Consider the following 27,319-nt stretch of genomic DNA (forward strand, 5'->3'; position numbering starts at 1 on the left):
TAAAAGTCACTTAATGCATTCATGTTGAGCAACTTTCGGAAAATTTATTGTCAGCACCATTATGCTGTTATGCAATATAATGTATTTGTTCGCGATAGGAAAACCAAACAATAAGATGGCAACGGACATTTTTTTAAATGGTGACAGCTGATGACTTTTAATGCACATTTGACAGCTAGGATTACTTAAAAATTTAGGCAAAGCCATATAGATTTCAGACCAGCATATGCTTTTTCGATGGCAAACAAATAAGCTCATTGTCATCTTCGTCGGGATCATTTTTATCTTTCCGTTTCGTCAAGCGATAAAGGAAAACTTATAAGGCTAAACAATTGACGTTTAAAATTTATTCGAGTGAAAGTGACTCTCACTCGACTTTGACAAAGTGGCAGATCGTTGTCGTTTTTACGTCGACAATTAATCGTACCAGCAAATTTTGGTTTCCTCGACATGCAGCAACGAAGCTTCGTGTTCCTTTTGGCTCTGGCCTGTTTACTGCAAGTAGAAAGCTCGTCGCCCAAGTCACGACCAGTATTATCTTCCGCTCAGCAGTATCCATCAACACTGGAATTGTCTGAAGATGGGTTAAGTCTGATGGAGCCGGCCATCGTGCCCGAACCGGAAGACGGTGGCCGGTGGTGGTACACTCCATCGCGCAAAGCTCACATCCATTCCGGAAAATCCAAAAGCCGATTGATGCAAAGTCTGATGCTGTCCAACAAAGTCGACGAAGATTTGCGCCTTCCTGGCGACGTCTTGCCAAGCGTCTACGCCATTCGGTTGCTACCGTTCATCGAAGAAGGAAATTTTACTACCGATGGCCATATCGACATCTTCGTTGACTGCGTTCGAGATACCAATAGCATTTCCATGAACGCGGCTGACATCACTTTTAAAAAGTTGTCTATTACGGTAAAAATACGACTGAGTCTTATTCCAGCCTTTTTATTTTCTTAATTTCATGTTTCCCCACTTCCGGTTCTAATAGGTGGTCGACCTCTCCAACAACAATAATCCCCTGGCCATGGTCGATTTTATTGACGAGCAGAGCAATCGAGAAATCGTTACCATTCGTACGGCTGACAAGTTGATAGCTGGCAAACGTTACAAGATCTCGATGGACTTTGTTTCCATTTTGAACGACGAACTTCGCGGCTTCTATCGCTCTTCTTATATGGAGAACGGTGTCCGGAAGTATGTTTCCAATGTAAATCAGATTCGGTGGTCTCGTGCATATCTGAAATTTTTCTGTTTTCCTTATGTGTGCACAGGTGGTTGGCTGTAACTCAAATGGAAGCCCCAGACGCCCGCCGAGCATTTCCTTGCTTCGACGAACCCAATATGAAAGCCCAGTTTTCCATCATTCTCGGACGGAAGACAACCATGAGGACTGCAAGCAATATGAACATTATTTCCTCCACCCCAATGTCTGTCATTCTAATAGTCTTTCTTTATAGTTTCTTTATTTATACCCCTATTATGTTTACTTAATTGTATACGCAGTGAAGGAATGCCCGACTACGTTTGGGACTCCTACCAGACTAGTGTGAAAATGTCCTCCTATTTGGTGGCGTTTTTGGTGTCGGAATTTGAGGATGTTGCGACAACCACGTCCCACCGAGTGCCGTTCCGTCTCTGGGTAAAGCCAGAATCTCGCCATCTTGCTGGGTAAATATTGCTTGTCCAAAATTATATAAGCTATTGCGCTGCACATATTCTACATGCCCCTGTGCGTTATTTTATGTTGTTAATCAATATTTTTCAAATTTCTTTTAACAGATATAGCTTGAGCGTTGCTCCTGGTATGCAAGAATTCTACGAGAGCTACTTCAAAATAGCCTATCCGCTACCCAAACAAGATTTGGCCGTAATTTAGACATGACAAAATTATTCTCTTTTAGGTTATACAATCATTATGTTTCTCTTGTGCATTTTTAGGCGATTCCGGACTTTTCAGCAGGTACATGTTTATCTGTCTCAGTATTTATTCAGCACTATCAGTAGGCCATATGTTATAGTGGTATTTACTTACACTGTTTGTTTTTCTTTATCTCTTGGCAGGGGCTATGGAAAACTGGGGATTGGTGACGTACAGGTCAGTTACATAAAAATGTATAATTCACGTAACTTAGCGTAATAAAAATGTAATATGTAATATAGAGAAAGCGCCTTGCTTATTGATGTCCCACGCGAGAGCAGAAGCCGGAAGCAGAGCGTAGCTGATATCAACGCTCACGAATTAGCTCACCAATGGTTTGGCAACTTGGTGACAACCGACTGGTAAATACTAAATAACTTCGTGTAAAAAAAAAAAAAATTTCTTTGCAAAATATTGCATCCTATTTTATATTTGCATTTCATAGGTGGAATACTATTTGGTTGAACGAAGGCTTTGCTACTTATGTAGAATTTCTTGGCACGAATGCGGTAAATTCCTTAAATTAAAATCCGTAGAAATGAATTAACTGCTGTCGAGCTGAATAATTTGACGCTTGACTATGGATAGGTGGAACCTGATTTCAGGATGCTCGATCAGTTTGTCGTCCGTGAACTGCACTATGTCTTCGGTGTTGACGCTCTGGAGACGTCCAGACCCATTAATTTGCCAGTGACTACCCCGGCTGAGATCAGTCGAATGTTTGACGCCATTTCCTACGACAAAGGCATTCGACATATTTTTCCTCTCCAATAAATTAACTTTTAATGGTTCTTTATTCCGTCGTCATAGGATCCTGCATCATCCGAATGGCCGCTGATTTCATTGGGTTGGAGACGTTCAATCGGGGTCTCACTCGCTATCTCAACGCCAGGTAGCAATCAATAAGCATTATGAGATTATTAATGGATTCCGATCTTGATACAAATCTATACGACAACTAAATATACGTGATGACGTAACGATAACAGGTCATATAAAAATGCCGTCGAAGATGACCTTTGGTTGGCGTTGCAGCAGCAAGTCGACGAAGACGGAATTAGCCTCCCTACCACCGTCAAGGACATTATGGACACATGGACCTTACAAATGGGTTTCCCGCTCATTACCGTGACTCGAGATTACACCACTGGCGGTGCTTCGGTATCGCAGGTAAAAATCTGGATAGAAAATTTGGTACCCAGTGTGCCATTATTAACTCCGTTTCTGATTTGTCATTCAGGATCGGTTTTTGATCCGCAGAAATCCCAACTCGACCGATACCCACGTCTACCTCTGGTGGGTACCGTTGACTCACACCAACGGAGGCGATTTGCTGGTGCGCAAAACAGAATGGATTTCCAAAGACCAACCATCCAGAACGATTGGCAATCTCGGAGCTAGTTCAGATAACTGGGTTATTTTCAATTATGACCAGCAAAGTTAGTGCATTTAAGTATTTTAATGAATTGCCGCAGTATAAATCCTACTTTTTGGTTGCACGTAGATTTATACCGCGTAGCTTACGACAGTGAAAACTATCGTTTGATTGCCCAACAACTCATGGTCGATCATGGACGAATCTTGGACAACAACCGTGCCCAATTGCTGGACGACGCTTTCGTGCTGGCCTCTGTCCATTTGCTTCCCTACAAATCCGCCCTGGACTTGTCTCTCTATCTGAAATATGAGAAGGAATACGTGCCTTGGAATGCTGTCCTTTCTGAGCTCAGCTACATCGATTCCATGCTGTACAGCCAGCCACAATACTCGCACTGGCTTGTACGTACATACCGTCAAAACGATTTGGGATTATTGAAATTTGAGCATTAATTCTATCATTTGTTTTTTTGTCGTAGACTCACATGATGAATTTGGTGACGCCATACTACAGCCACGTCGGTTTCCAAGAGTCGACATTGGATGCGCATTTGACTGTTTTCGCTCGCAGCGACGCAATGAGCTGGGCTTGTAAATTACAAATTGCTGACTGTGTCGACAACTCCAAAGCCAAATACGCGGAGCTGATGAAAGAGCCAGACAACAGCTTGTAATTCAATTGTCTACCATTTATTCAATTAGCAAAAACTCACGAGTGTTTCATTCAGAATTTTGTCGCCGAACCAGAAGAGCGTCATCCTTAAAACAGGTGTGGAAAACGGCGGCCAGGCCGAATATGATTTCGCGTTCACTCAGTACACAAGCAAATATGACACTTCCTTCCTCATCGCTGCAGCTAGCAGCAAAGATGTTTCCCGGCTGAACAGGTATGCGCATATTTACAATAAGCCAATAGTTCTATTTTACGGTTAATACTGTCCTCTATAGTTTGCTGAACAAGATGCTGGACAGCGCGTCCGGTATCCGTCTGTCAGACGTCAACACTTTGTTCAATAATGTAGCGTCCAATCCGGTGGGTAACGCAGTGGCCACCGATTTCCTTGTGAATCAGTGGGACGCTATTGAACAATCCTGGTAAGTTCACTACATGACAACCTGATAAGAACTAATAATAAGAGAATTTGTAACGCGAATAAAAATGGTTAGGTTGGGGACTGGCTATTTCGTCAATTTCTTCCGTTACGTTTGCAACCGTCAGAACACGCAAGCGCAACTCGACAGGGTGAGTGAATCTCGTCTTTGGTAATATCCAATACATCAATAACCTAAATTGGGTTTAACCTTTCAGTTGCTGGAATTGCGCAACACTCATGCCGACATCCTTGGAAGTTCCAACACCGTCCAACAAGGTATCGACGTCGTCACAGAGAACATCAAGTGGATGGAACTGCATCAAAATGAAATTGGAAATTGGTTGGCGGACAACATCGATGAGCCTACTACTACTACCCCAACCTCCACCCCAACAACAACAACAATTCAACCAACATCCGGCAGCACAACGACGACAACTACCCAAGCTACAACCACTCCTTCGTCCGCCAACGGAAATGCAAAAATGAATGCTGCTTTTATTTTAGCGGTCATCTTATCCGGAATGTTTTTCAAGCCTTAAATCAATAAAACAAACGCATACCCACCAGTAGTCGAGATGGAACCTAAGCATTTACCATAATAAAAGCAAACATTTAGTTATTAATTTCTTGTTGTTGGCTGGAATGTCCTGTAGCTGCATCAAAATATACACCCAAAATAAACCAGTACTTAGATTTTAAATTAGCGATGAAAAACATTTAAAAAAAATTAATCATAATAACACGAAAACTGTTTACTGCCGTTCATCGATTCATACATATAATTTTGGCACTCGAACCTAGAGTGAAATTTCAATTTCTCTCCGGCTGTGCTCGTGACCTATTTTTTTTATCAATCGATTATCGATAATTCATATAGAGCTTATTGGTGTTTCATTGACGACAGGTAATCAACCAAAGGGAATTCCTGATTTCCTTAAGAATTTCCAGAAGGAATCACCTCTGGAAATCGGTAATGACCTGATTCGTCATCATTATTAGTTGGGGGGTGTGAAATGTTGCGGGGAACCAAAAAGAGAAAAGGCAAAAAGTGAGGAGATTTATACTGTAGAAATTTATCAGGATTTTTTGTGTTGTCAACTCGATTAGTAGACGCGTTGAAGCCAGTCCACCACTTTCTGGTAATTTTGTCTCATCCAGTTGAGATTGTTCTTGGCCCGGTCGATCGACTGCTGAGTAGCTCGTTCCGCACCGCTAAGCCCTTCACTCTTTTCCTCCCGGAACTGAATCAACTATTGCGCACATCAAACAGGAAATTATTTTTAACATTGATCAGTGAGTAAATTTTTTTTTGCAACTTGATTTATACTTCTTTCAGTTCAAGTTCGGTGTTGAACGACGTCGCCACTGCTTTGATGATGCCAGACATTGAGCTAAACGTGGACGGGAACCTATCAAAAGAAGGTAAATTATAATTATTGTTTAGGAAATATTTAGGTAGTAGTAAGCACTTACACTTTGCGCAATTCTGTCCACTTGTCACGAATAAAGTTGAAAGACATGTAGCGGCCAAGTGAATTGTAAGCAACTTGGCTGATGACGCGAGCAGCGTCTTGTTTTCGGATTCCTGAGGTCGAGTTGAGACTCATCTCCAACATCCTAACAAACAGTCAAACAATTTAAAAATCAAGTAAATTAAATCCTATATTATAGCTGATTTTACTTGGCTAAAATCCAGGGCTTTTCTGAACACGACATGGAAGAAAGAAGAACGGCCTGTTCGCTGGCCACGTTGCTGGCCATGTAGCGGTTCAAAGCAAATTCCCATTCAACTTCGTCGCCTTCCCGGATGGCTGTGCACGTCACAGTGCCTTTCAGGTTAGGCGAAATAATACTAAAAAAGGGAAACAAAAAGCTATAAGTAAATCAAGACTATAATTATTCTAATAGTTCTGATTTACTCAATATTCTCAGGATCGGCCATCCATTGAGCGTAGGAATTGACAGCGCGGCTGATGCAGTCCTTGTTGCCCATGGAACAAGCCCACGAAACGGCGTTGGTACGCAATTTGGTCATTAGAAGATCCTCGCCGACCTTTTGGTCGAATCCCACCAGGTTGTACAGCGGCGTGATGATTGTGCGGAAATGTTTCTTCAGCAACCCGTAACCGGAAGTGCGAGACATCATTGAGGAAATGTAACCCATGCTGGAAAGGGCGGCATCCCATGGAACGTAATCGGTTTCTTGTTCCAGGTAACGCGTCAGGTTCAACGCAGTTTCGTAATCCAGCAGGCCGGCTTCGGCCAAATTCAGTGAATCGTCCATAATTTGAGCTCGGTTAATGACGGAAATGGCCGAGTGGTTAGTCATCAACTGCTGGCCAATCATCTGCCAATTTTTCGAATCGTAGTTGATGCGATAATATCCTACAATTAATGCGCGTTAGTAATGAAACCGGACGGATTATTTGCGGAAGCCTTATTACCCATTTGGTCAACGTTGAAAATGACCCATTGATTTTTATCGGCTGGAATGCTCAGTTCGTGTTTCTTGCCAGTCTGTCCGTCAGCTAACCAAGTTGATCCTACCGTCTGGAAGTCTGTCGTGTAGGTCAGTGGTACCCACCAAAGGTAAACCGTTTTGTCCTGGCTGCTGGCGTTGGAGCGTTGCATCAAGAATCGTTCCTATTCTCCATTTGATAAATATTTTATTGCCTGTCCAAATCTGATATGCCATTAGTGTTACCTGGCTGAGGGAAACGGAACTATTTTCATATTCTCGAGTCACCGTGACGACCGGGAAACCTGCAGCAACACCATTTAACAACAACAAGATTAGATTGATGTACATTCAAGAGTTTCACGCCCAATTACCCATCTTCAAAGTCCAAGTGTCCATAATTTGTTTCACGCCAGTGGGTAGTGGGACCTTGTTGACTTTGGCTTGTTTAGTTAGCGCGTCCCAGAGATCGTCTTGAACGGCGTTACCGTATTGGCTGTTGACGACAAACAGAATCAACTTAAACAGCGAACAGGTTTCGGTGTTTCATTACACATCACTTACCGTGATTTTAAATAGTTTGTAAGTCCCTGTCTGAAGGTTTTTTCGCCAAGAAAAGCGGCCAACATTCGGATGATGGTGGCACCTTTTCCATAAGAAATGCGGTCGAAAATTTCGTTGATTTCATTCGGATGGTGAACGACGACGCTGATTGGGTGACTTGATTCAAGGGCGTCCAAGCTCATCACGTCCTGCAGATCTCTAGTCACGAACTGCTGCAGCCATTTCAGCCCTGGTTCGACATGTTGGGAGCCGAGGTACTCTGCATCAAATTAAAACATTCAATAATTGAACAATAGAAAAAAAATAGCAAATTAAATTGTACCTGCGTAGCTTGCGAAACCCTCGTTCAACCACAAGTCCGTCCACCTTTACAATTATTAATTAAAAATAAAACAATGGTGATGTTGTGTTCAAGCAATAATTCAAATGGAAAATATCCAATCTTTACCAGTCCATTGTGACGAGATTTCCGAACCACTGATGGGCCAATTCGTGAGCGACAACCTCGCACACTCTTTCTTTGTTGCTAACCGACGATTTCTTTTCATCATACAGCAACGCAGTTTCTCTGGGTTACCAAAACAGAAATGAAAATTATGTTGTCAAAATGCCAAAGAATTTTCTCAATTTAAAAACCTGTAGGTAATCAATCCCCAATTCTCCATGGCACCTGAACTCGGAGAAATGAAAGCGAATCTCAGTTAAAAACCCAAATAGTCGAAACAAATTGAATGAAATGAAAAAAAGACCTGCAGCAAAGTCGGGAATGGCAATCATATCCTGTTTGGGCAACGGAAATGGAATCTGAAAATAGTCTTCAAAGAAGGCTTGGATTTTCGGCCCAATCTCGCTCGCGTATCTTTGAATGCGCACAAATGAGATTATTATTTCAAAATTCGGGAGTTAAAATTTGATAAGTGAACATAAGGAGGAAGGAATAAACTCACTGGGCTTGGTTGCGAGCCGAAGGGCGTGCGTAAATGTTGAATTTCCACGTTGCGTTGCCGACGTCGGCCTCGACTTGCGTGAAATTGGCCACAACGAAGGCGACCAAATAAGTTGACATGGGAACTGAAGGGGCGAAATGGTCCCAATAAAATCCTTCCATGCCTTCCCTGTCGAGTCAAATATTTTTAAAAAGGATATTCATAATCATCTAGGCGTGAATGCAAGTGAAACTGCCGTCAAACTGAAATGCAATCACCAACGGATGCCAATTGAAAACAGAAAATTGTCGAATAAAGTCTATAGATAATGAGATACAGCGTGACTTGCATTTGCGTTGTGTTGATCAACGGCATGTTGGATAGTGAAATCATGTCGCGATGACGGCCCAAAGTGACGGTGAAAGTTGCCTTCATGTTGGGTTCGTCGAAGCACGGGAATGCTCGGCGGGCATCCGTCGGCTCCATCTGAGACACGGCAATGTACCTGATGTCGAAGAGTAAATCAATATCAACGCTTTCACCCATCAAGGAAATGGGGGAATTGATTGGATGGGTTGAGCGAGGCTGAAGACAAGGTAATAGTAGTTTGTGAGTGTTTACTTTTCAACTCCATCCTCCTTATAAGTGGAACGGTACAAGCCCCGCAGCTGATCGGTCAGGTTGCCGACGTAATTCATCGACAACGTGTAGTTGGCTCCTTTGGCCAGCTTGTCCTTATGTTTGGGGCAGAGACGAATGACTAGAAACTCCATATCCGTATCATAATGGATCCCGTCGCTAGCCACCATTAGGGTTTTTCCAGGTTTTCCCTGTTCAAATACCTGGGAGAGAAAAACAAAATGTTCCAATTATAACCCTCATTATCTTCTAGATGCTGCTGGATATACTGGGCCGTCTATATACCTTGACGGATTTGGGATCGACGACAATGTCGGCGCTGTGGAGGACAATGCGGTCCGTTTCCATTTTGCATTGGATGTCGATAGACACGTGACCCAGAATGGAAAAGTTGCCTTTCTCCAAGACGGGGAAGAGTCGGACATCATAATGAATAGGCAGGACGGCCCGCGGCAAACGGACGTTCTTATTGCCGGCCATGTCGTGAGGCTGGTCTTTTTTGCCGCTACCAGACGAAGATGAAGCGGAAGCAGCGGCTCCATTGCCGTTGGTAAGGGCGGCCGCCGGGTACGGGCGATCGGCCAGAAAGTAGACCAATACACCGACGGCAATGAGCGAGCCGATGAAAGCAAAAAGTAGTAGGAGCGCCCGGCATTTGGACACCACGTAACCGCCACTGGTCGTTTTCATTGTCGATTGTTATTATATTTCAAATTGTTTTCGTCTTTCAAAGTGCTTTTCCCTGCGGGGTGGTCAGAATAATGGGCTCGTCCGCTCTCCAATCTCTATCACATTTATACAATGTTAAAGGAAGTAAAAATAACAAAACGGAATTGATTTTAGACAAACGAAGAACAAACAAAAGTTAGACAAAAGGAAACTATACACGTATATCGCTCGCTGCCTGGCATGTAATGGAATACGATATGCATTTTTCCCCCCATTGTTCCAAACAAATCATCTCTGCGCGTATGTGCGCGCTCTGCGCAACTACGACGGTGAATAGGAAATAACATTCCAAAACTCACGTACGCTACGGTACGGAGGGAGGGGGGAGTAGTAGTACTATGGACCATTGTCGTCCGCATTCTCGGGGATGAATTTGTCTTTGTCCGATCCAGTGACTTTGACGTCGAATGGAATTCCGAGTCGCAATTCAAATCCGTCTGGCTGCCGCTGGCATATTGTTCCATCATTCAAAGTCGGTCAGGCCCACACACGCCAGACGTTTATAGATTACACGAGAAGTGCCATTATCAATGCAATGCGAACAAGTTGACTCTTTTATAATTGAAATATCTGGCCGTGGGCTAGAGAGAGCAGCGATCGGATTTCAATAGAGCGATACGGCCCTCTATTTAAGTACTACGAGACTCGAGGCCATGACAGCTGCTGCATGAACTGCTCATGTACTGGATGAAAAATAAAAATATATCTCCTATCGGCCCAAAGTGGAGTGGTGCAAGATGAACTTGTTATTGAATGGGTTCCTCCCAAAACTCGACGATTGCCATCGGGTTGGAAACGGTTCACTCGAACGCGCGGCTCGCAATCAAACAAATTTGAAATTCAGTCCGCAGCGCAATAATTCGCCCCCGCAAGATTCAAGGGCCTGTACCTCCGACATTTCCACATCAATTTCTAGTGCCTACGTCATTCAAAATCAAAATGCTATTATTTTCGCTCCGCGCTATTTAAACCGCCCCCGTTTTTTGGACGGTATGGCGTCAGCTATAATAAGAACGGAAAGATTCTCGAGTCGTTGGTCTGTTTGTTTTGTCTTTTTCCAAAACGGTTTGATGATAAGAGTCAAAGAAAGAAAGCACATGCAAGAAACTACCAAGCGCGCGCTATATAGATGGGCTCGGTGCAAATAAACAATCTCGTCCATCACGCGGGAAACGCGCAAGCCATTTTTCTTAAAATAGGTTTTCCCCCCTCTTGTCTTTGGGAGCGGAAAGAAACCCCCACCACCCACGACATGAGACAAGACAACAAACACATATATATACACTGCGATGCTAAATGAGAGTGCTCTCTCAACACTCGGACGTAGAGAGAAAGATGTACAACGTCATAAACAATTGCAAACGTCAACCCGCTCTTTTATAGTCGCCATTTTCCCCATCAATCTGATTGTCCTTTCCCACATATCTTTTTAAAATTTGTTTCTAGTCGAAACGATGAAACGCATTCGCCGCACAATAAAGCCAATTGAAAAGTAAAGAGATGAAAGTGGCAAAGAATAAAAGAAAACGTTACCTGGAAATTGTATAGATGCCGAAGAGAGAGAGAAGCGCCAACAATACGTAACGGTAAAACGATCAAGGAGAAAGTGATGAATAGAGAAAAGCTCGCGGTGAAAAAAAAAAGAAACAAACAAGAGAGAATGAGAGAGAGAGAGTGGGGGGAAAATGTAATTTACCGTGGAACGCAAAAGGCGCGCGTCCACTTGCAGCGAGCGCTAGCGACGGACTGGGTGTCGGTTAGACACGCGAACGGGGTGTTTACATCCTCAGCTACGCGGTACGGTGGAGCCACGTATCAACATAACATCACTATATCGCCATATCCCATGCGCATGGTATACATACTACATAAGCCTTAAGGTTGTTATGTAATCTCTTTTGGATTTTTTTACTGTCACCTCGCCACTTTCTGGTGGCTTTCTCTCCTTAATGATATCGCAAATATAGTCGACCGACTATTTGGAGAGTGGGCCAACTAAACAGGTACTTACAGGACACCACGCAGTGCACCGTGTAATAAGATAAGAAATCTAAGAAGCCGGTGACCGTGTAATGCAAATTAAAGAGCTAAAGATGAAATTATAAGACTCGTTTTTTATTGAGTACTATGAGCAGCACTCTAGACCTGTCGTCCTCCTCTTGTATGCCAAATAAAAAGGTTTGACAGGTGTGGTCGACCTTGGCCCACCGCCCATCTTGTAATTCAACATTATTCCTTCACTCTGTCCGTAAGCAGCCCAAAAAGAAAATACGGCAACATCATCTCATATGAGCACAAAGAAACGACATAATAAATGTGTGTTGGCATAGATTGACTGGCAGCAGTCGCTGCTGTACAGAATCAGGGCACCGGGTCAACTTTCCCAGAGGACTGCTTTTTTGAATCTTTATTTTAGTCGATACATTTTGTATCTGTAGCCTTTGTTCGGGTTTTAAAAGGTTTATAATGGCTTCGGGGGCCATTGCTTTTTGGACTTTTCTTTTCAATCGAAAGAAATCATTCAAATAGATTATATATGCGCAGTTGTTTTTAATTGCTTGTGAAATTACCTTTATCAGCAGTTCAAAAGACCTGCCACCTCAGGCTATTAGTTAGCTAACAGGCGGGTTTTTTTTATTTGGTGAAATAATGCTTTGTTTTTTGTGTGTTCTTAATTCATTTTTATGGGAGAGGGTAACATATTTTTGTATACCCACACCAAACATTTGTTCTAAAGGATATGGGTGATTCTAACCATTTCTCCAATTGAACAATTTTCACTACCCTTTTTGTTTCTACTTTCTCTCTTGTTTCAGCCCAATTCTTTTAAATTTAATTTCATTTTTCTTTACCTGTTTCACCTTTCTTACGTTCCCTTACTGGTTTTTTCTTCCTAAGTTTTCCCAATGCGCCGGGTTTTTCCTACACGACCTTTTTTCTATTCAACAAAAACCCCCGCAAAGTATAGATAAATATTTTAGGTTTGACGGTGATCATCTGTATCTTTTTTGTGCGTCCTTAAAGAGTTCAGCTGCCGGTGAATTGTCAACAATATAGTCGGGAGTTGCCAGCAGCAAGCATGCGGTTCAACGCAACACGGCCGAGAGTAAAGGCTGCTGGCGCGTGTCCAGCTGTGTCAATCGGACTCGACGTATTTTTCAAAAAACATGCCAGTGCAACCACAAATATGGAACAAGGTCACATGACGTGCAGCGATTAACAAATCTGTTGACACTGCAACAAATGAACGACTACCGAACTGAACAGTATTTTCGAAAATAACTTTGAGAGCGGCAATCCCGCGTCGTTGATGGGTAACTATAGATACATTAATAATGCCGGAACCACATGTTTGTTTTTTCAACATTTATTTTATGAATCATTCCGTGCAGCTGTGTCAACAATCTCACGCCATCCCACACGTCACAACATGTATTGTGTTTTATTGCGTTTGGGAAATGGGAAACAGCTGATCAGGTACTACTTTACTGAGAGGTGGCAGGATTGTTTTGCTGGAGCCAGTTGACTACCTGCCGATAGTTTAGCCTCATCCAGCTCACATTACTTCTAACTCGATCGATGGACTGTTGAGTGGAACGTGTCATGGCGTTGACCAGCAGTTCCTTGTTCTTTCCGACGAAATCCGACAGCTAAAAATTCAGCCATAATCGTCAGGTATTACGGACCGTTAAATATTTCTGTTTTTTAAACTCACCTCTTTCAATTCCATGTCGGTGTTGAACGATTTCGTCACCGATTCAAAGACGTGGGCCAAACTGTGGATCGAGTTGAAACTACACGGAGAGAGGAAAAAACAACATTATAGTAATGGGATTCCGGCTGTCGTATTGGATTTGATTGCCCGCGGGGGGAACTAAAATTGGCTCGTCTTACATTTTCGTCATTTCCGTCCATTTGTCGCGCACGAAATTGAAAGTCATGAAGCGACCAATCGGATTTTCGGCCAGCGTCTTGATGACGTCGAGGGCGTCTTGCGTGCGGAATCCCACAGCCGGATTCAGGCACATTTCCAGCAATCTAAATATACCCCACACAATCACGAAATGTGTATAATGGCAGATAACATATTAAATTTAGATTAGAAATCAGCAAAAACCAACCGAGCCAAAATCCAGGACTCTTGGGTGCAAGTCAACGAGGAAAGAAGTGTGGCTTTCTCACTGGCCACATTGCTTTGCCGGAAGCGTTTGAAAGCAAAATTCCATTCCAGTTCGCCACCGTGTCGGATTGCCGTGCAAGCCACAACTCCTTTCAGGACGGAAGGAACGATCCTGTAGATAATAAAATCCAAAATGAATTGGCAGAATTAAAGATGCAACGACGTAATTATTACGTGGTGTTTCCAGGATCAGCCATCCATTGACTGTAAGACTCGATAGCCTTTGTGACGCAGTCCTTGTGGCCCATAAAACAACAACGCTCGACAACTTTGCGACGCAGTTTGCCCGTCAAGTGGGAATCGGTTGATTTGTGCACGAATCCCAAGGAATTGTAAAGTGGCATCAAAATCTTCATGACGTAATTCTGGAGAAAGAAAAGGTTACACTGACTGATGCTGGGTGTCAATGAAATGATTGGATTTCTTGTTCACCTTGAGGAGGCCGTAGCCTGGTGTCCGCTGCATCATTGAATTGAGATAAGATAGCGCAGTCAGCGTCGATTCCCACGGCAGAAATTCCTCTTCTCGTTCCAGGTATTCCGTCAAATTGAGTGGCGTTTCGTAATCCAGCAGGCCAGCTCTCGCCAAGTTGAGCGCGTCGTTCATAATTTGAGCTCGATTGATGACTGAAATGGCCGTGTGATTCGTCATCAGTTGTTGGCCAATCAATTTCCAATTGTGCGCGTCGTAATTGACCCGATAATAGCCTGTTCACATTATAGATTAGTAATTTTTTAGATCCAGGTACAAGAAATCTGAACTTACCAGTTTCGTCGACGTTAAAGATGATCCACTGATTGTCCTCGACTTCAAATTCCAACGTTAAATTTTTTGAAGTTTGATTATCCGCCAACCAAGTGGACCCAATAGTTTGGAAATCAGTCGTGTAGGTGAGGGGGACCCACCAAAGGTAAACGGTCGTATCGGCTGTAGATGAATTGGATTTTCGAATCAAGAATCGTTTCTGTAAAGGTGAAAAAATAAATTAATCAATTAAATTTAAAAACGCAAAGAAAATCTACCTGAGTAACTGAAATGTTGCGATTCTTGTAGTCCCGCTGAACTGTTATTACTGGAAAACCTAATTATAATAGCGTCAAACGCTCATTTAGTTTTAAATTTCATTTAAATCAAAGTCTTAAGGTAAGGTAGTAAAATCAATTATTGCAGAGCTTAGCGCTAACCCATCTTGGCCGTCCAAGCGTCCATAATCGTTTCGACTTTGGTGGGCAGGAAAACCTGGTCGACTTTGGCTTGTTTGTCGAACGCGTTCCACAGATCGTCTTGCACCGCATTGCCGTATTGACTTGACAATATGAGAAGAAATACTGTGTAAAGCAAATCGTTGGTAACGTTCGTTATTGGCGTCTCGTTTTTTACTGTATTCTCAAGTAGTTTGTGAGTCCATCTCTGAAGGACTTGTCGCCGATGAAACTGGCCAGCATACGAGTGATGGCGGCTCCTGCGCATTTATCAATCGGACCGTTTTTAATTGATGTTCTTATTTTGTATTCGGCAATAATTCAACACCTTTTTTGTATGAGATGTCATCAAATAGTTCTCCAATTTCATCGGGATGATTGACTAGTACGCTGATTGGATGACTGGATTCTAGCGCGTCCAGTCTCATGACTGCTTGGAGTCCACTAGTCACAAATTGCTGAAGCCTCTCAAGACTAGGATCCACCTATTAATTTCAATTCACAAGATAGTAATTTTTGAAAAATTCACTTCCACATTTCAATGTGACAACTTACAAAATCCGCTCCAAGGCATTCGACATAAGAAGTGAACCCCTCCTTTAACCACAGCTCTGTCCACCTTTAAAAATCAAGCGGATAAATATGACGCAATTTTTATTTAATACGCTATATAGTCTTACCAGTCCATCGTAACCAAGTTCCCGAACCATTGGTGTGCTAATTCGTGAGTTACCAATTCAACCACGGTTTGACGATCGTCCAATGACGACACATCCTCATCATATAATAGAACGGACTCTCTAAAAAACCCAAATATCAAATAAGTATAGTTGATTAAGCTCAATGGAAATTGAATACCCGAAAGTCAATAGTCCCCAGTTCTCCATGGCTCCAACGAATGCGCTAGGTATGGCCATCAAGTCTTGCTTAGGCAAAGGAAATGGCACTTGGAAATAATCCTCATAAAAGGCCTGTGTCTTGGGTCCTATGACTTTGGCGTACCTAATTTTCGTAATGAACGAGAAATGTATAATCATCGATGCAAAATGTTTAAACGGATTTGGTTTCTAGTTTTTCTACTGAGCTTGGCTGATGGCTGACGTACGGACATAGATGTTGAATTTCCATTTTCCGTGGGCGACATCGGCCTCGATTTTGGTGAAATTGGCCACCGCGAACGCCACGAGATAAGTTGACATTAGCAGAGACGGAGCAAAATGATCCCAATAGAAATCGTCCATTCCGTCACTATAAAAGCGTCCAATAAAAACAAGAAAGTTGTTTATGGTTTCATTTGGAATTTCTCTCCACTTGGATTAATACTATGTACGTACATTTGAGTTGTGTTGATCAACGGCATGTTGGACAGGGCCATCATGTCGCGATGACGTCCGAGAGTGACAGTAAAAATAGCCTTCATGTTGGGCTCGTCGAAGCATGGGAAAACTCGTCTGGCGTCTGTTGGCTCCATCTGGGACACGGCCATGTACCTGAATAAATCCAAGTAGACACATCGTCAACTAGATGAGGTCATGGACACATAGTCACATACACGGCTGATCTTGTTGGAATAACATCTGTCACACAAATTTGAAAAAAGGCGCTCACCTCTCCACGCCGTCTTCCATGTAAACAGAGCGGAAGAATCCAGCCGACGTCTCCGTTAGATTGGCCACGAAATTCATCGACACTGTGTAGTTGCTTCCTTTGGTAAGATTGACTTTACCCTGCTGCTGGCCGACATTCAAGCGGATGACGAGGAATTCCGCCACTGTTTCGTAATCGATCCGCTCGATTGAAAGCGTCTTGTTTGCTCCACGTTCAATTACCTATCAATACAAAAGAAAATGTCATCGTTATAGATTTGAATCGCCAAATAATATAATATGGTCTCGCGGAATTATACCTGTACAGATTTGAGATCAACTTTAATGTCTGAACTGTGGAGAACTATGCGGTCGGTCGATTGCAAACATTGGACGTCGATAGACACTCGGCCCAGCACAGTAAAGTTGCCCTTTTCCAAGATGGGCAATAGACGGACGTCATAGTGGCGAGGCAAAACGGTTCGGGGTAGTCTGGTGACGTTTTGTACGAGCTGAGATAAAGCGCCAGCCCCGAGGAACGATTGAGAAAGCGGCTGCCTCTTGCTGGGCGCCGTTGAACAGCTGTTGGCCGTCGGGTAATGAGGGCGGGCAAGAAAGTAGACGGAAAGACCAACGGCCATCACACAGCCGACGAAGAAGAGGATGACTGCCAAGGCTCGACATTTGGTCACAGTCAAGCGAGGACCACCATCAGACATCGCTTCGTCGTTCACGTCAATAGTCTCCAAACGTTGTCGTCGTCGTCCCGGTGTGGCAGCAGCACGCCTGCAATCACGCACGAAAGTGAAAACTACAGCAACTGTTGCAGCAGCAGCGTCACGTCTTTCTGCTTTTTTCTCTTCTTCCATCCAAGGTTTTGTGCGACTCGAAACAATAAGAAAGTGGACTGGCAAGAAGAAAAGGAAAAGTCACCAGCTTCACTTTCTTTATTTCTATGTACACAATATTTCCAGTTTTCTTTTTTGATTGAATTTTTCGTTTTCAAATTTGGCAAATCATGGGACTGATTTACGACCAGACGATAAGCACAAGGGTCACGACGGAGAAATTCCTCGCACGTTCCACACTTTTGAATTCAAGGAGATACTCACGTTTCCTAGCAACTGTGATTGCTGTGTAGTGTTTACACACCTGACTGTCGAGGTGAATTTCCACAAGTTTTGAAGGCCGTCGGTGATGCCAAGGACCCCGCGAGATTATGAATAAATAGAATTGTTGGTTGCCCAGCAGCCAGAAATAAGAAATGAACAAGAGCAATTTGAAAAACAAAAGTGAGAGGGTTATTAAATCACGTCTATATTATGGCCGTGTATACTTCCACACTGGCGGATGTTTTGGTAGAAACTGTGTACCAATACCATTCGCTGCTAGCTGCACTGTGTGCTGGCTTGGAAACCGATTCAACTAGTGGGCAACTCGGACCGGACCCAACTCTTTGCGGTTCCGTGCTGTGTCTTCTGGTACGAAAGTGCCTTTGGGCGACTAAAACTTGAGTTACAGGTTATACAGCGTATATATAGTGCTGGAAAAGAGACATTGGGTTCTTTCTTTCTCTTTAAGACTTGCCTCGTCGCTATAGTTCCATTTGAATCTCCAAGTTTGGGCCCGCCCAGTTCGATGAAAACGTTCCCATCGTAGCTATACTCACAGCAGGCTATAACGGCCCAAGGGGAAAAACAAAAGCTTCTCAGACTGTCGTTGATGAATCGCACTGCCATTAATAACTCAACAAAGTGACTGCTGAATGTCTGAGCAGTTGCATTAAAAAACGAGAGCAACACTCAATACATTCCGCAAAATTTTCTAATTAAACGTATTTGACTTTCTAATTAACTTTGGTCAGGTTTCAGCAGCTGTGATTAATAATCGTGAATATGTGTAAATAAGGAGAAGTCGAGTCAGTCGCCTCTCCACATTTGGTCACTGTTCTTTTGCAACTCATTCGGATAGTTTTTCATCGGTGATATCGCCTTTCCATCAGTTGGCGGACGATCCAAAACAAATTCTTGGACCGTGATTGCGTTTTATTATTCTTACGCAATCTTCATAATGGTTGGATGGAGACGTGACCAGCCAGCTGTCTTGTCAAATTATTTTTCAATCGATGGACGTCAACGCTATTTGCATTGGCTCCTATATAGTTTATTTAACTTATAAGACAGATCGTCGTTTTCCTGTTTTCCCGAGTTAACTAACAAGCCAAACTTTCGCCAAATTTGGGAGGCATCGTTGTCACGATCTGGGTGCGGTTTCTGACTGTCAGACTACGGCCATTCACTGGCCATTCAACTTCCAATTAAGCGTGAGTCGTACTCGGCACAGTGAAAACCTTGTCAGGTAAACAGGATGGAACGTTTATTTAGGTAAATTCAAGGTGAATTCAAGGACGAGCTAGACCCTAGTTATATCCCTGATATGTTTCAATGATAGTTTCACTTGAATTTTCTCTGAGGATGTCTTTAACTAAATTTACAATTTCTCCCTCTAAATCAATACCTCCGTGCTTATTGTCACTACCTGTCGAGTCCAGCAGCTGAATTTTAAAATACACATTTGAACCTTATATTACTTGCCTATCCGTTGAACATTCCTTCTAGACAGCTCATATAGCCATAAAGTATACCTTTTATTCCTAGAAAATGCACAAGGAAATGGCATCCGCCCCCCCCCCCCCCCCGTCCACCAACTCTAATTCCTTTTTGAACAACAAAATCATATTAGGCCTACCTTTGAAAAATAAATAAGGGGTTTCTTCAAAGAAGTTGTCGCTAGAATTTGATACTTTCTGTTATTGTGTCTTTGATCCACCAGTCGTTTAGAGTGACAGAAATATCTAGCGCAAACAATAATTATCGATTCAGCAACAGAAAACGGTCGGCGAAAGAATGTTTCACCTCAAACTGCAGAGTATAAGGCTAAATATTTTTAAAGCTAAACCAGGTAAAATGTGTTCACCTCTTATGTTGAACACAGCAGCGGCCCGCATTAATGCTTACAGTCGTTGCACAAATCTTGGATTTTCAACCTTTCATTCCTCCACTTTTACGTGGAAATCAAATGTTATTGGGCTTATAATTGTAATGACCTAGACCGACCTTGTTTTTCTCGCTTTTCTCTCATCTTATCGACGTTGATTTCCCTATAATACGACGCGCATCTCAATTTTTATGGTCACTCGTCGTCTCATCGGAGCGCAGTACAGCAGTTGAGTCTTAACGTCATTTCTTGGCGCAATCAGTTTAACAACCTCGTTTTCTAAAACCCTAACATCTCCCCATCAAAATGTCGTGCATTAACACTTGTTCTCCAAAGTCATTTTGGAGTAAGTGATTTTTAAAAAACAAACTTTTATATGACTTTGCGCGTTTCCTTAATTCAATTCTTGCCCCAAGGTATGGTCATCAAACCGAAGAACAAGTATTCGTTCACTGTTGAACGGTCTTTCCACATTTCCAAAGCTGTTATTGATTTCTCTTCACGCCCTCGCGATAATTACGGAGTTTACCTTCATTCCGCCATGACAAGTCTAGTGGTGGACTGTGGGGATCAAAAGGGAATCATCCTTTGCAATCTTGGCAATCAAGAAACCAAGAAAATGCTGAGGCCAGAAGCTGACCTAGACGTACACTTTCAGACTGGGCAGGAAATCACACTTTATTCCGTCAAACTTCACCCCGACGAGTCCACTAATAATCTCTACCAAACGTTAACAATCCATTTGTCGGGTTATGAGATTACTGTCTAGCACGCTGTTGAAAATGGTTAGTATTAATTACTACAGAGACCTATCGTTTGTTTACACACAAATTCTAAAATAATCAAGAAATTAAAATACAGCAAAACCTTTATAAAAATGCCCTTCATTTCGTTTATAACTTAAGAAAGGGTACGCAGGCAAAAATTATTCGCCTTATTAAAATCTGATTAAGAATCAAATGATTTAGACGAAATGATGCGAGCGTTAGTCGTGGAACTTTATCTTCAAACGGTTTTACGAGTCAATTGTAGAATCGGGTCAGAAAATTAAAGAAAATTGTGAAATATTTTTGAACATTAATCTGTTTATTCATTTTTCGGCAACGATTGATCCATTTTTTTATGTGATTTGGTTTTTCGTTAATTGCCTGTGTCTGGTTGCAAATCCTGAAAAGTGTGTCTATCCCAAAATAATTCCAACACAAGAAACGGTGCTAAACAGAAAAAGGAGAAAACCAAAGTTGAGAACAATTTGTGCGCATAGACGACGATGCTGTTGGTCATTTCAAGAATTTCTTGGTGTAGTTCATCCTCGTCAACATTGAAATTAAACAACGGAAAGTTGATTCGTAAGTCTTCTTTTGGTTTCTGCTCCGATGTTATAGCGGAAGGGATGATTATTGGTACCTTGCATAAAGGGCATGTGGACTTAACTTGAATCCAATTCCAGAGGCAACTGTAGCAAAAGGTATGTCCGCACTGTGGCCGCGACGCGTTGACATGGGGTTCCAGGCATATAGAGCATACTCCGTCGTCGAAAATGATCGCGTTTTTCTTTTTCGCTTCTTGATTTACATTTCTGTTCATGTAATACAATTGAATCTTTTTGAAGCAGTTTTCGTTTATGAGAAGGCAGACGAACCAAATTTGTATAGGGTGAGGATTTGAAATTTGGGGCAAGATGATTATTCCTTCGACGATATTAAACGCTTCTAACATAAACGTCAGGCTAAGTATAGATGAAATGATTGCGAAATAAAAGTTGAAAATCCAACCGTAGGCGTCAAACACAGATCGGATTTCGGGGCGACTTAGTGGGATGAAAAGGAAAATTGGACATAGAGGCATTAAAGCCAAAAAGCAGGATAGTAAGTCAATCCAATAAGAATTTAAGCTTCCATTTAAGACTATATTCCAAAAACCTCCGGCGATAATCCATATACAAATCTTCATCACAAGCAATGTGAAAGTACTTATTTGAATCATTTTCGTTTGTAGATTAAAATGCTTCAAGATATCGTGTTATTTACGTCACCTCGCTGTTTCCTTAATATAGACGTTGTGTTGCACTGCATGATGAGCAAACCCTCCATCGGCTGATTTTTCGTAATTTACGATCAAAATCTCAAAAAGCAATTAATGATTCCCGACATTTTCAGTAAATTAATAGTTTTACGCATATAATTCAATATTAATCACACACAATTAAAAAAAATAAAAAATCTAAATGGAAAAAAGCTACAGTTCTACCACGTTATGGAGGGATGTTATGCTGCGTAGACCAATGTTGCGCAACCAACACATTTTATAGTTAAGAATTTAGCCACTAGAATTTCTTTTTTTAACGATTCAACCAAGGGTTTTCCCCTCACGGTTGCAAGGAAAAAACCCACTCTTCGCAATAGCCGACGCAATTAAATTACAATTTGGTAGAAGAAAAATCAGCTCCCCTCAATAATATGGCGGCCAACATGGCAGCGGCCGCTGCTGCTGGACACCAGCGCATCGTCCGCGTTCCCATCCTCTACCACGAGAACGGTCCCAACAACAATTCCGGCGTGTCATCCAACATGACTACGTCGACTTCGGCATCTTCTTCCTCTCTCAATCACCTCCGCCACCCCATCGGACCCAACACTCCGACCAGCTCCAGCGGAGCTCCGTCCGGCAGCTCTTCCGGCAACCAGCAGGTCAATTACAGCGGAGGCAACAACAACAAAACTTCTCCGCTATTATCCCCTCAACAACAACAGCAGCAGCAGCAAAACGGGAATAACAATAACAGTGGGGGCAACATGGCGGCTCCATCGTCAGTGACGTCATCGGGCGCGTCTGCGCAACTCCCGTTCTCGTCGCTGTTCTACACTCACGCGGCGGCGGCAGCGGCGGCCGCGGCAGCCGCGTCGCTCTACAGCAACAGCAGCGGGAGCGGGAGCAGTAGCAGCAGCAGCGTGGGCTCAATGTCTTCATCGACCAATCAGGTTGGGGGCGTTCACCATCTCCACCATCACCAGCACAACCCGCATCACGGACCGGCAGCCGCCGGCAATTCGTCACGATCTCCACTCACGGGAATGGTCTGATTGGTTCAAAACACTCACGGCGGCGGCGTCGTCACAGGATGAGCCGCTATAACGGTTTATTTGATCTGCTGTACATCAGCCAAAGTTGCGCTAATATCGCTTGAGGGTTTATTTGATTAAAATTGAGTTTGGCGCATTTAGTCATTTGCATCGTCCCATTTTGTTTTGAAAAAAAAATTATCAAAATGAAAAACGCTTTGATTTCGGTCGATTGTGCGGAATCTTTTTTAACTTAATTTCATTCCCCACCGCGTTGATACTTAATTACAATTGCGTTCAATCTTAGCCGTTTTTTGTTGTGTGTCCGTATGGTCGGGTCTCTTTTCCATTGTTGAATGTTGTCGTTTTCTTCCATTTTCTTAATTTAAAAAACAATTAAATCTTATTCGGTTGTGCTAAATATTCGCTCATTTTTAAAAAAAGGAAATGTGTCTCGTCCTTGATTCTCCCTGTTTGTCGTCATTCCATTGGCCGTATTATTTTAAATCTTTTTTGTAATTCTTTCCATCAGCGTGTGTCACTCTACTTATTATTAATGCCGTGCTGTCTAAATACCCTCGCATCATTGACTGTGGCCATAATATAAAATATTCCCACCAAATGGAAATGGATAAACAAATACAAAAAAGGAAATAATTTTCAAACGTCATTATAATTTACAAACATGTCGACAATTCGGTAGGATAAAATTGCCAATTAATCAAATTGAATCCCATCAATTTCAAGCGAACGGGAATTGACGGGGTGGATCCAATTTCTCGTGGCACGAACTGGTGAATGAGTTTCGCCTTTCTTCGTTTGTGAAACGAGAAACTCGAGAAAAACCCACGTCGTCCCAACAGCATCAGTAGCCTAGCTATACAGGCGCTCCGATTTCGTTCACGGGTGTGAGTGTATAACTAAGGATGGGGAGGGGGGCAGCAGTTATCGTATTGCGGTTAGACGCCGTTCGAGTGTTACATATTGGCTTGTTGAATGGGTAAACGATTCAGAACAGTCGGTGGATGTCGGTGAACGAGGCAAGTCGCAGCAATGCGAAAAATATTTTCTGCACTTGCTGCGATTTGAGTTCATTGCCGGACATGACCGATGTTTTCATATTCGCTGGCAATGGGAATGGAGCAGTTGGACATGGGGTCTAGAAATTAATTCTGTGTCCAATAAGGCCAATCAGCGTACAGCGTTTTAAAGAGGCTGTACGCTGATCGGCTCTATTGGACACACAATTGTTTTCCAGACCTGGCAACGCAGGATCACCAACTGCTCCATTTGGGTATTTCTACTGGTTCGGTGATCAATTGATAATTGATATTCGATTGGACACCGAACCAGTAGCAATCACAATTTCATCGAACTGGCAACTTTGAACGTTAGCCAACTTTATAATTCCCTCTTGGCTTCCAAGAGGGTTTTTGCGGTTCGGATTGGGGGAAGGGAATTTTAACTTGTAGGGATAACGGGAGGGGGGGGATTTAACATTTAAGTCGGGGGGTCATTTATGGTGTGGCCATAATAAAATAGAAAAGCAAGCTTATCAGCTCGCCGAAGGGATAGTCGTAAAGCCAATCGGCGGCTGTGACTACTTTTTCACTTTTAGGTCGGAATACCTGGGCTGTTGTTTGTTGTTTAGGCTATCCAAAAATTGCCTTTAGTGATTAAACCCCCCCTCCCCCAACCAAAAAAAAAAAAAAAAATTATTGCAGAAAACAAGTTTTGAAAAAAACTTTTAGCCGTTTTGGGGCTATCATCCGCTTTTTCAGTAGCAGCGTGTTGAGATGGTTGGGAAATTTCGGAAACTACAATGTTAAGAAAGAAGAATCACCAAAACTTAGGCCTAATAGTTACAAAATACAAACCCTGAGGGAAATAATAATGACACATATATGGGACATTACTGTATACAGTCGCGGCAAATAGAACGGAAACGAATGAGCATACACCATACACACACATATAAAAGCTGAAAGAATATAGAAAAATCAAATTTTCTTCTTCTGTTTTGTACGGAGAGAAAGGGGGGGGGGCAGCAGTTATCGTATTACGGGAGGGGGGGATTTGACATTTAAGTCGGGGGGTCATTTAATATATTATATTATATAGTATTATATAGTGGTTGTGTTATTTTACCAAGTTCCGTGCAGGCACTACTGGCCACAAATGGGATCGCAGCTGCTATTGTCAGCCGTTCGGGGGTAACCTGAACAATACCCAAAAAAGGTTTTAATACTTTTCAAACCCTTCCAAAAAAAATTTAAAAAAAATGCAAACAATTTTTTGGCTGTTTTTTTGGGGCTGGTTAAAATAGACTTTAACCGTGGGGGGGGGGGGGGGGATTTCACATTTAAGTCGGGGGGGGGGGGGTCATTTAAATAAAAAATAATACGCAATCAAACACCGCGCCTTGAATAATTATTCCGGCGAGTGTCGATATACGTAGGTGGGGGGGTCAGAGCACGGTTGACGCATCCTTACAATAGGGCTGTCCGTCACAAAATTCAATTGACCAAATTGATAAGATAAAGGTCTTTATCTGTGATTTTACTGTTGTTTTTTCTATCCGAAAATGAATAGTTTTTAAAACACCCCCCCAAAAAAATTCTTTAAAACAGAAAACAAGTGTTGAAAGAAACTTTGAACTGTTTTGGGGTCAGAGTAGGGAGGTCAGAGGGGGTCTAGAGTATTATTAGCGCCGGACAGTCGCTGGATGTCAAAGAAAAGCTTGGACACAGTTGGGTCTTCTAACTAAGCGACAGCAAATCCCGAAAAACGTTCAAAAACTCCCGACTGAGACTTGATCATTTTGTCCTGTCCCCTTAATATCATTTCGTCCCAGCTCCATCCATTTCCACCTCTTTCTCTCTCTCCAAATGTGTACAGGATCCACTGGGGACCCTAGAATGGCTGATGCATGCCAACAATCCTTAAGTAGATGGGGCACCATCCCTTTCTTCTCTTTGAAAACATTTTTGCCTATTAGTCTGGTCTCTGGGAGCTGGGCGACAAAAAAATGTGACATGATGATTAGCAAAAGGATTGAGGTTAAATATGGTAGAGGGGGGGGGGGAGGTATGACACCGCCGTGTTGCGTATGTAACTTCGTACGGCTGCAAATAGGAGATTTTCACCGTCACGAAATATCTGGAGACGAAAAAATGTGTCTTGCTATTATGCCAGTGAGGGAGAGACCCAATCAAACAACTTGAATATTCTGGCGAGTGTCGATATAGGCGCCGCCATTTTCTCCCGTTGCGGGTTTACGTGGAGAATGTTGTAAAAGAGAGAGAGAGTCGAAGATCTATCCAGTCAAGTCATACTATATACAAGTACGTTGTAGGGTATTAAAGGGGGGGGGTGCTATCTATAAATAAAGCGCAGCTATATTATGTGGGAGAGAGTTCTTTCTGGCTGCGTCTAGTCGGGGAATAATGAAGTTGAAAGCCATCAGGGGCTTTGGGTCCTCCAAACTGGGCCCACACACAACACAACCGTATGCTCTGGTGTGTGTATGTGTGTGTCGTCTGTATACGTCTCTATAACTCGCTATTATTGAGTGAGTCTTCGAGGTGCAATGGGGCAGAGTGTCGCATGATAATGCGGCTGTCAAAGCACCAGCAGCAGGCGCTCCCCCCCTCTTTATAGACTGTAATGGCTCTTTCAAACGCCATCGATTCCCGCAGGAGTCATCAGCCGCCGGGGAAAAAAATAAATAAATAGGGTAATATAAAGAAGATAGGGAGACTCAACTGCTCCCAACTATATAAACTCTGACTTGATGTGTTTTGATTGACTGTGTTTTTTGTTGATTCGTAAAAACGAAATTTAAAAAAGGAGGAAAAGAAGATTTTTCTCTCTATTTGCAAGGTGTTCCATTATGGGGTCTAGTAAGGTTGTTTTAACACAATTCCGGGGATGAAGCGGTTGAAGCCGTTTCAAAATGACTTTGGGTGGTTAACGATATCAACTTTCATGTCAGCAGCACATGTACAGTAAAGAGCCGAGTGAGTGCTCTATCTGTCTAGTTTCTTCATCCGGAATGGATGGAACCCCTCCCATCCCCTCACAATAGATTTAGTAGTGAATAAAAAGAGGCCATGTTGTGCGTGTGTCACAGGCGGCGCGGGGAGAACCCAATGAAGGAGAATCTATCAAGAATGAATAGATATATGAGTCTTGTTTGTGGTGGGCTCTCCGGATAAATATTGGTGGCATTGCTGAAAATTTGAAAAAGCAAAAGCAACCGAAAAACTCTAATAAAACTCTTTCAAGACGCGTTTACTTTAAGTGCAGCCGAACGGAATGGTCCTGCGACGCTAAAATTCTTCTCGGGGCATCTGTTTGTCTTCGGCAGATTTCACATGAAAAATCCATTTATCATGGTAAAAATTGATTTGAAAAATAATTGACTGTTACCTTTAACGCGGAGGTGAAAAACCTCAACATGATGAAGAATTCAGCGATTCTTTACTTCGGCAGGTGGTAATGGATTCAAATTAATTATAGACTCTCGTTTTTAAAAGCTTGATTGGAGATAGATAGACTCGGCTGACGTCATCATCCGAAATT

At 42.6% G+C, this 27,319-nt stretch overlaps 4 protein-coding genes and 1 long non-coding RNA gene across 7 annotated transcripts; 3 read left to right on the plus strand and 2 right to left on the minus strand.

Annotated features, from left to right (window-relative positions):
* The first annotated feature begins 335 nt into the window (after positions 1 to 335).
* LOC124192641 (aminopeptidase N-like) lies at positions 336 to 5,076 on the plus strand. Its single transcript, XM_046586046.1, has 19 exons — positions 336 to 912; positions 989 to 1,194; positions 1,272 to 1,427; positions 1,504 to 1,668; positions 1,780 to 1,867; positions 1,939 to 1,960; positions 2,062 to 2,095; positions 2,161 to 2,280; positions 2,364 to 2,427; positions 2,507 to 2,663; positions 2,729 to 2,810; positions 2,908 to 3,088; positions 3,159 to 3,357; positions 3,423 to 3,697; positions 3,775 to 3,965; positions 4,024 to 4,182; positions 4,244 to 4,390; positions 4,463 to 4,538; positions 4,605 to 5,076. Exons 1-19 carry the CDS (start codon positions 451 to 453, stop codon positions 4,929 to 4,931), a joined length of 3,111 nt encoding a protein of 1,036 aa, XP_046442002.1. The 5' UTR covers positions 336 to 450; the 3' UTR covers positions 4,932 to 5,076.
* A 53-nt stretch (positions 5,077 to 5,129) lies between these two features.
* Positions 5,130 to 11,549, minus strand: LOC124192643 (aminopeptidase N-like). Its single transcript, XM_046586051.1, has 18 exons — positions 11,242 to 11,549; positions 9,265 to 9,764; positions 8,962 to 9,182; positions 8,690 to 8,845; positions 8,362 to 8,529; positions 8,164 to 8,273; positions 8,051 to 8,084; positions 7,863 to 7,982; positions 7,737 to 7,780; positions 7,415 to 7,673; positions 7,225 to 7,346; positions 7,097 to 7,155; positions 6,837 to 7,035; positions 6,312 to 6,777; positions 6,074 to 6,244; positions 5,866 to 6,009; positions 5,720 to 5,801; positions 5,130 to 5,642 (listed from the first exon to the last, which is right to left on the minus strand). Exons 2-18 carry the CDS (start codon positions 9,667 to 9,669, stop codon positions 5,496 to 5,498), a joined length of 2,907 nt encoding a protein of 968 aa, XP_046442007.1. The 5' UTR covers positions 9,670 to 9,764; positions 11,242 to 11,549; the 3' UTR covers positions 5,130 to 5,495.
* Positions 11,550 to 13,059: 1,510 nt separating this feature from the next.
* On the minus strand, positions 13,060 to 18,170 carry LOC124192642 (aminopeptidase N-like). Of its 3 annotated transcripts, XM_046586048.1 has the most exons (20): positions 18,013 to 18,170; positions 17,829 to 17,832; positions 16,997 to 17,462; positions 16,699 to 16,919; positions 16,425 to 16,580; positions 16,171 to 16,338; positions 15,949 to 16,092; positions 15,771 to 15,890; positions 15,646 to 15,709; positions 15,419 to 15,575; positions 15,269 to 15,350; positions 15,073 to 15,194; positions 14,911 to 14,969; positions 14,654 to 14,852; positions 14,321 to 14,595; positions 14,063 to 14,253; positions 13,830 to 14,000; positions 13,603 to 13,746; positions 13,424 to 13,502; positions 13,060 to 13,358 (listed from the first exon to the last, which is right to left on the minus strand). In XM_046586048.1, the coding sequence occupies exons 1-20, from the start codon at positions 18,056 to 18,058 to the stop codon at positions 13,194 to 13,196; spliced, it is 3,033 nt and encodes a 1,010-aa protein (XP_046442004.1). In that variant the 5' UTR covers positions 18,059 to 18,170; the 3' UTR covers positions 13,060 to 13,193. The 3 variants fall into 3 exon arrangements, with proteins under 3 accessions (XP_046442004.1, XP_046442005.1, XP_046442003.1); XM_046586049.1 differs by having other exon boundaries at positions 17,789 to 18,157; XM_046586047.1 differs by lacking the exon at positions 18,013 to 18,170 and having other exon boundaries at positions 16,997 to 17,583; positions 17,829 to 17,916.
* Positions 13,241 to 13,516, plus strand: LOC124192647. The gene is made up of 2 exons (XR_006873768.1): positions 13,241 to 13,383; positions 13,473 to 13,516. It is a non-coding gene; the product is annotated as an uncharacterized LOC124192647 (long non-coding RNA).
* Positions 18,171 to 19,770: 1,600 nt separating the features above from the next.
* On the plus strand, positions 19,771 to 20,546 carry LOC124192646 (46 kDa FK506-binding nuclear protein-like). The gene is made up of 2 exons (XM_046586055.1): positions 19,771 to 20,019; positions 20,090 to 20,546. Exons 1-2 carry the CDS (start codon positions 19,980 to 19,982, stop codon positions 20,440 to 20,442), a joined length of 393 nt encoding a protein of 130 aa, XP_046442011.1. The 5' UTR covers positions 19,771 to 19,979; the 3' UTR covers positions 20,443 to 20,546.
* The last annotated feature ends 6,773 nt before the right edge of the window (positions 20,547 to 27,319 follow it).

The sequence above is a fragment of the Daphnia pulex genome, chromosome 4, assembly GCF_021134715.1.
Source record: "Daphnia pulex isolate KAP4 chromosome 4, ASM2113471v1".
Taxonomy (NCBI): Eukaryota; Metazoa; Arthropoda; class Branchiopoda; order Diplostraca; family Daphniidae; genus Daphnia; species Daphnia pulex.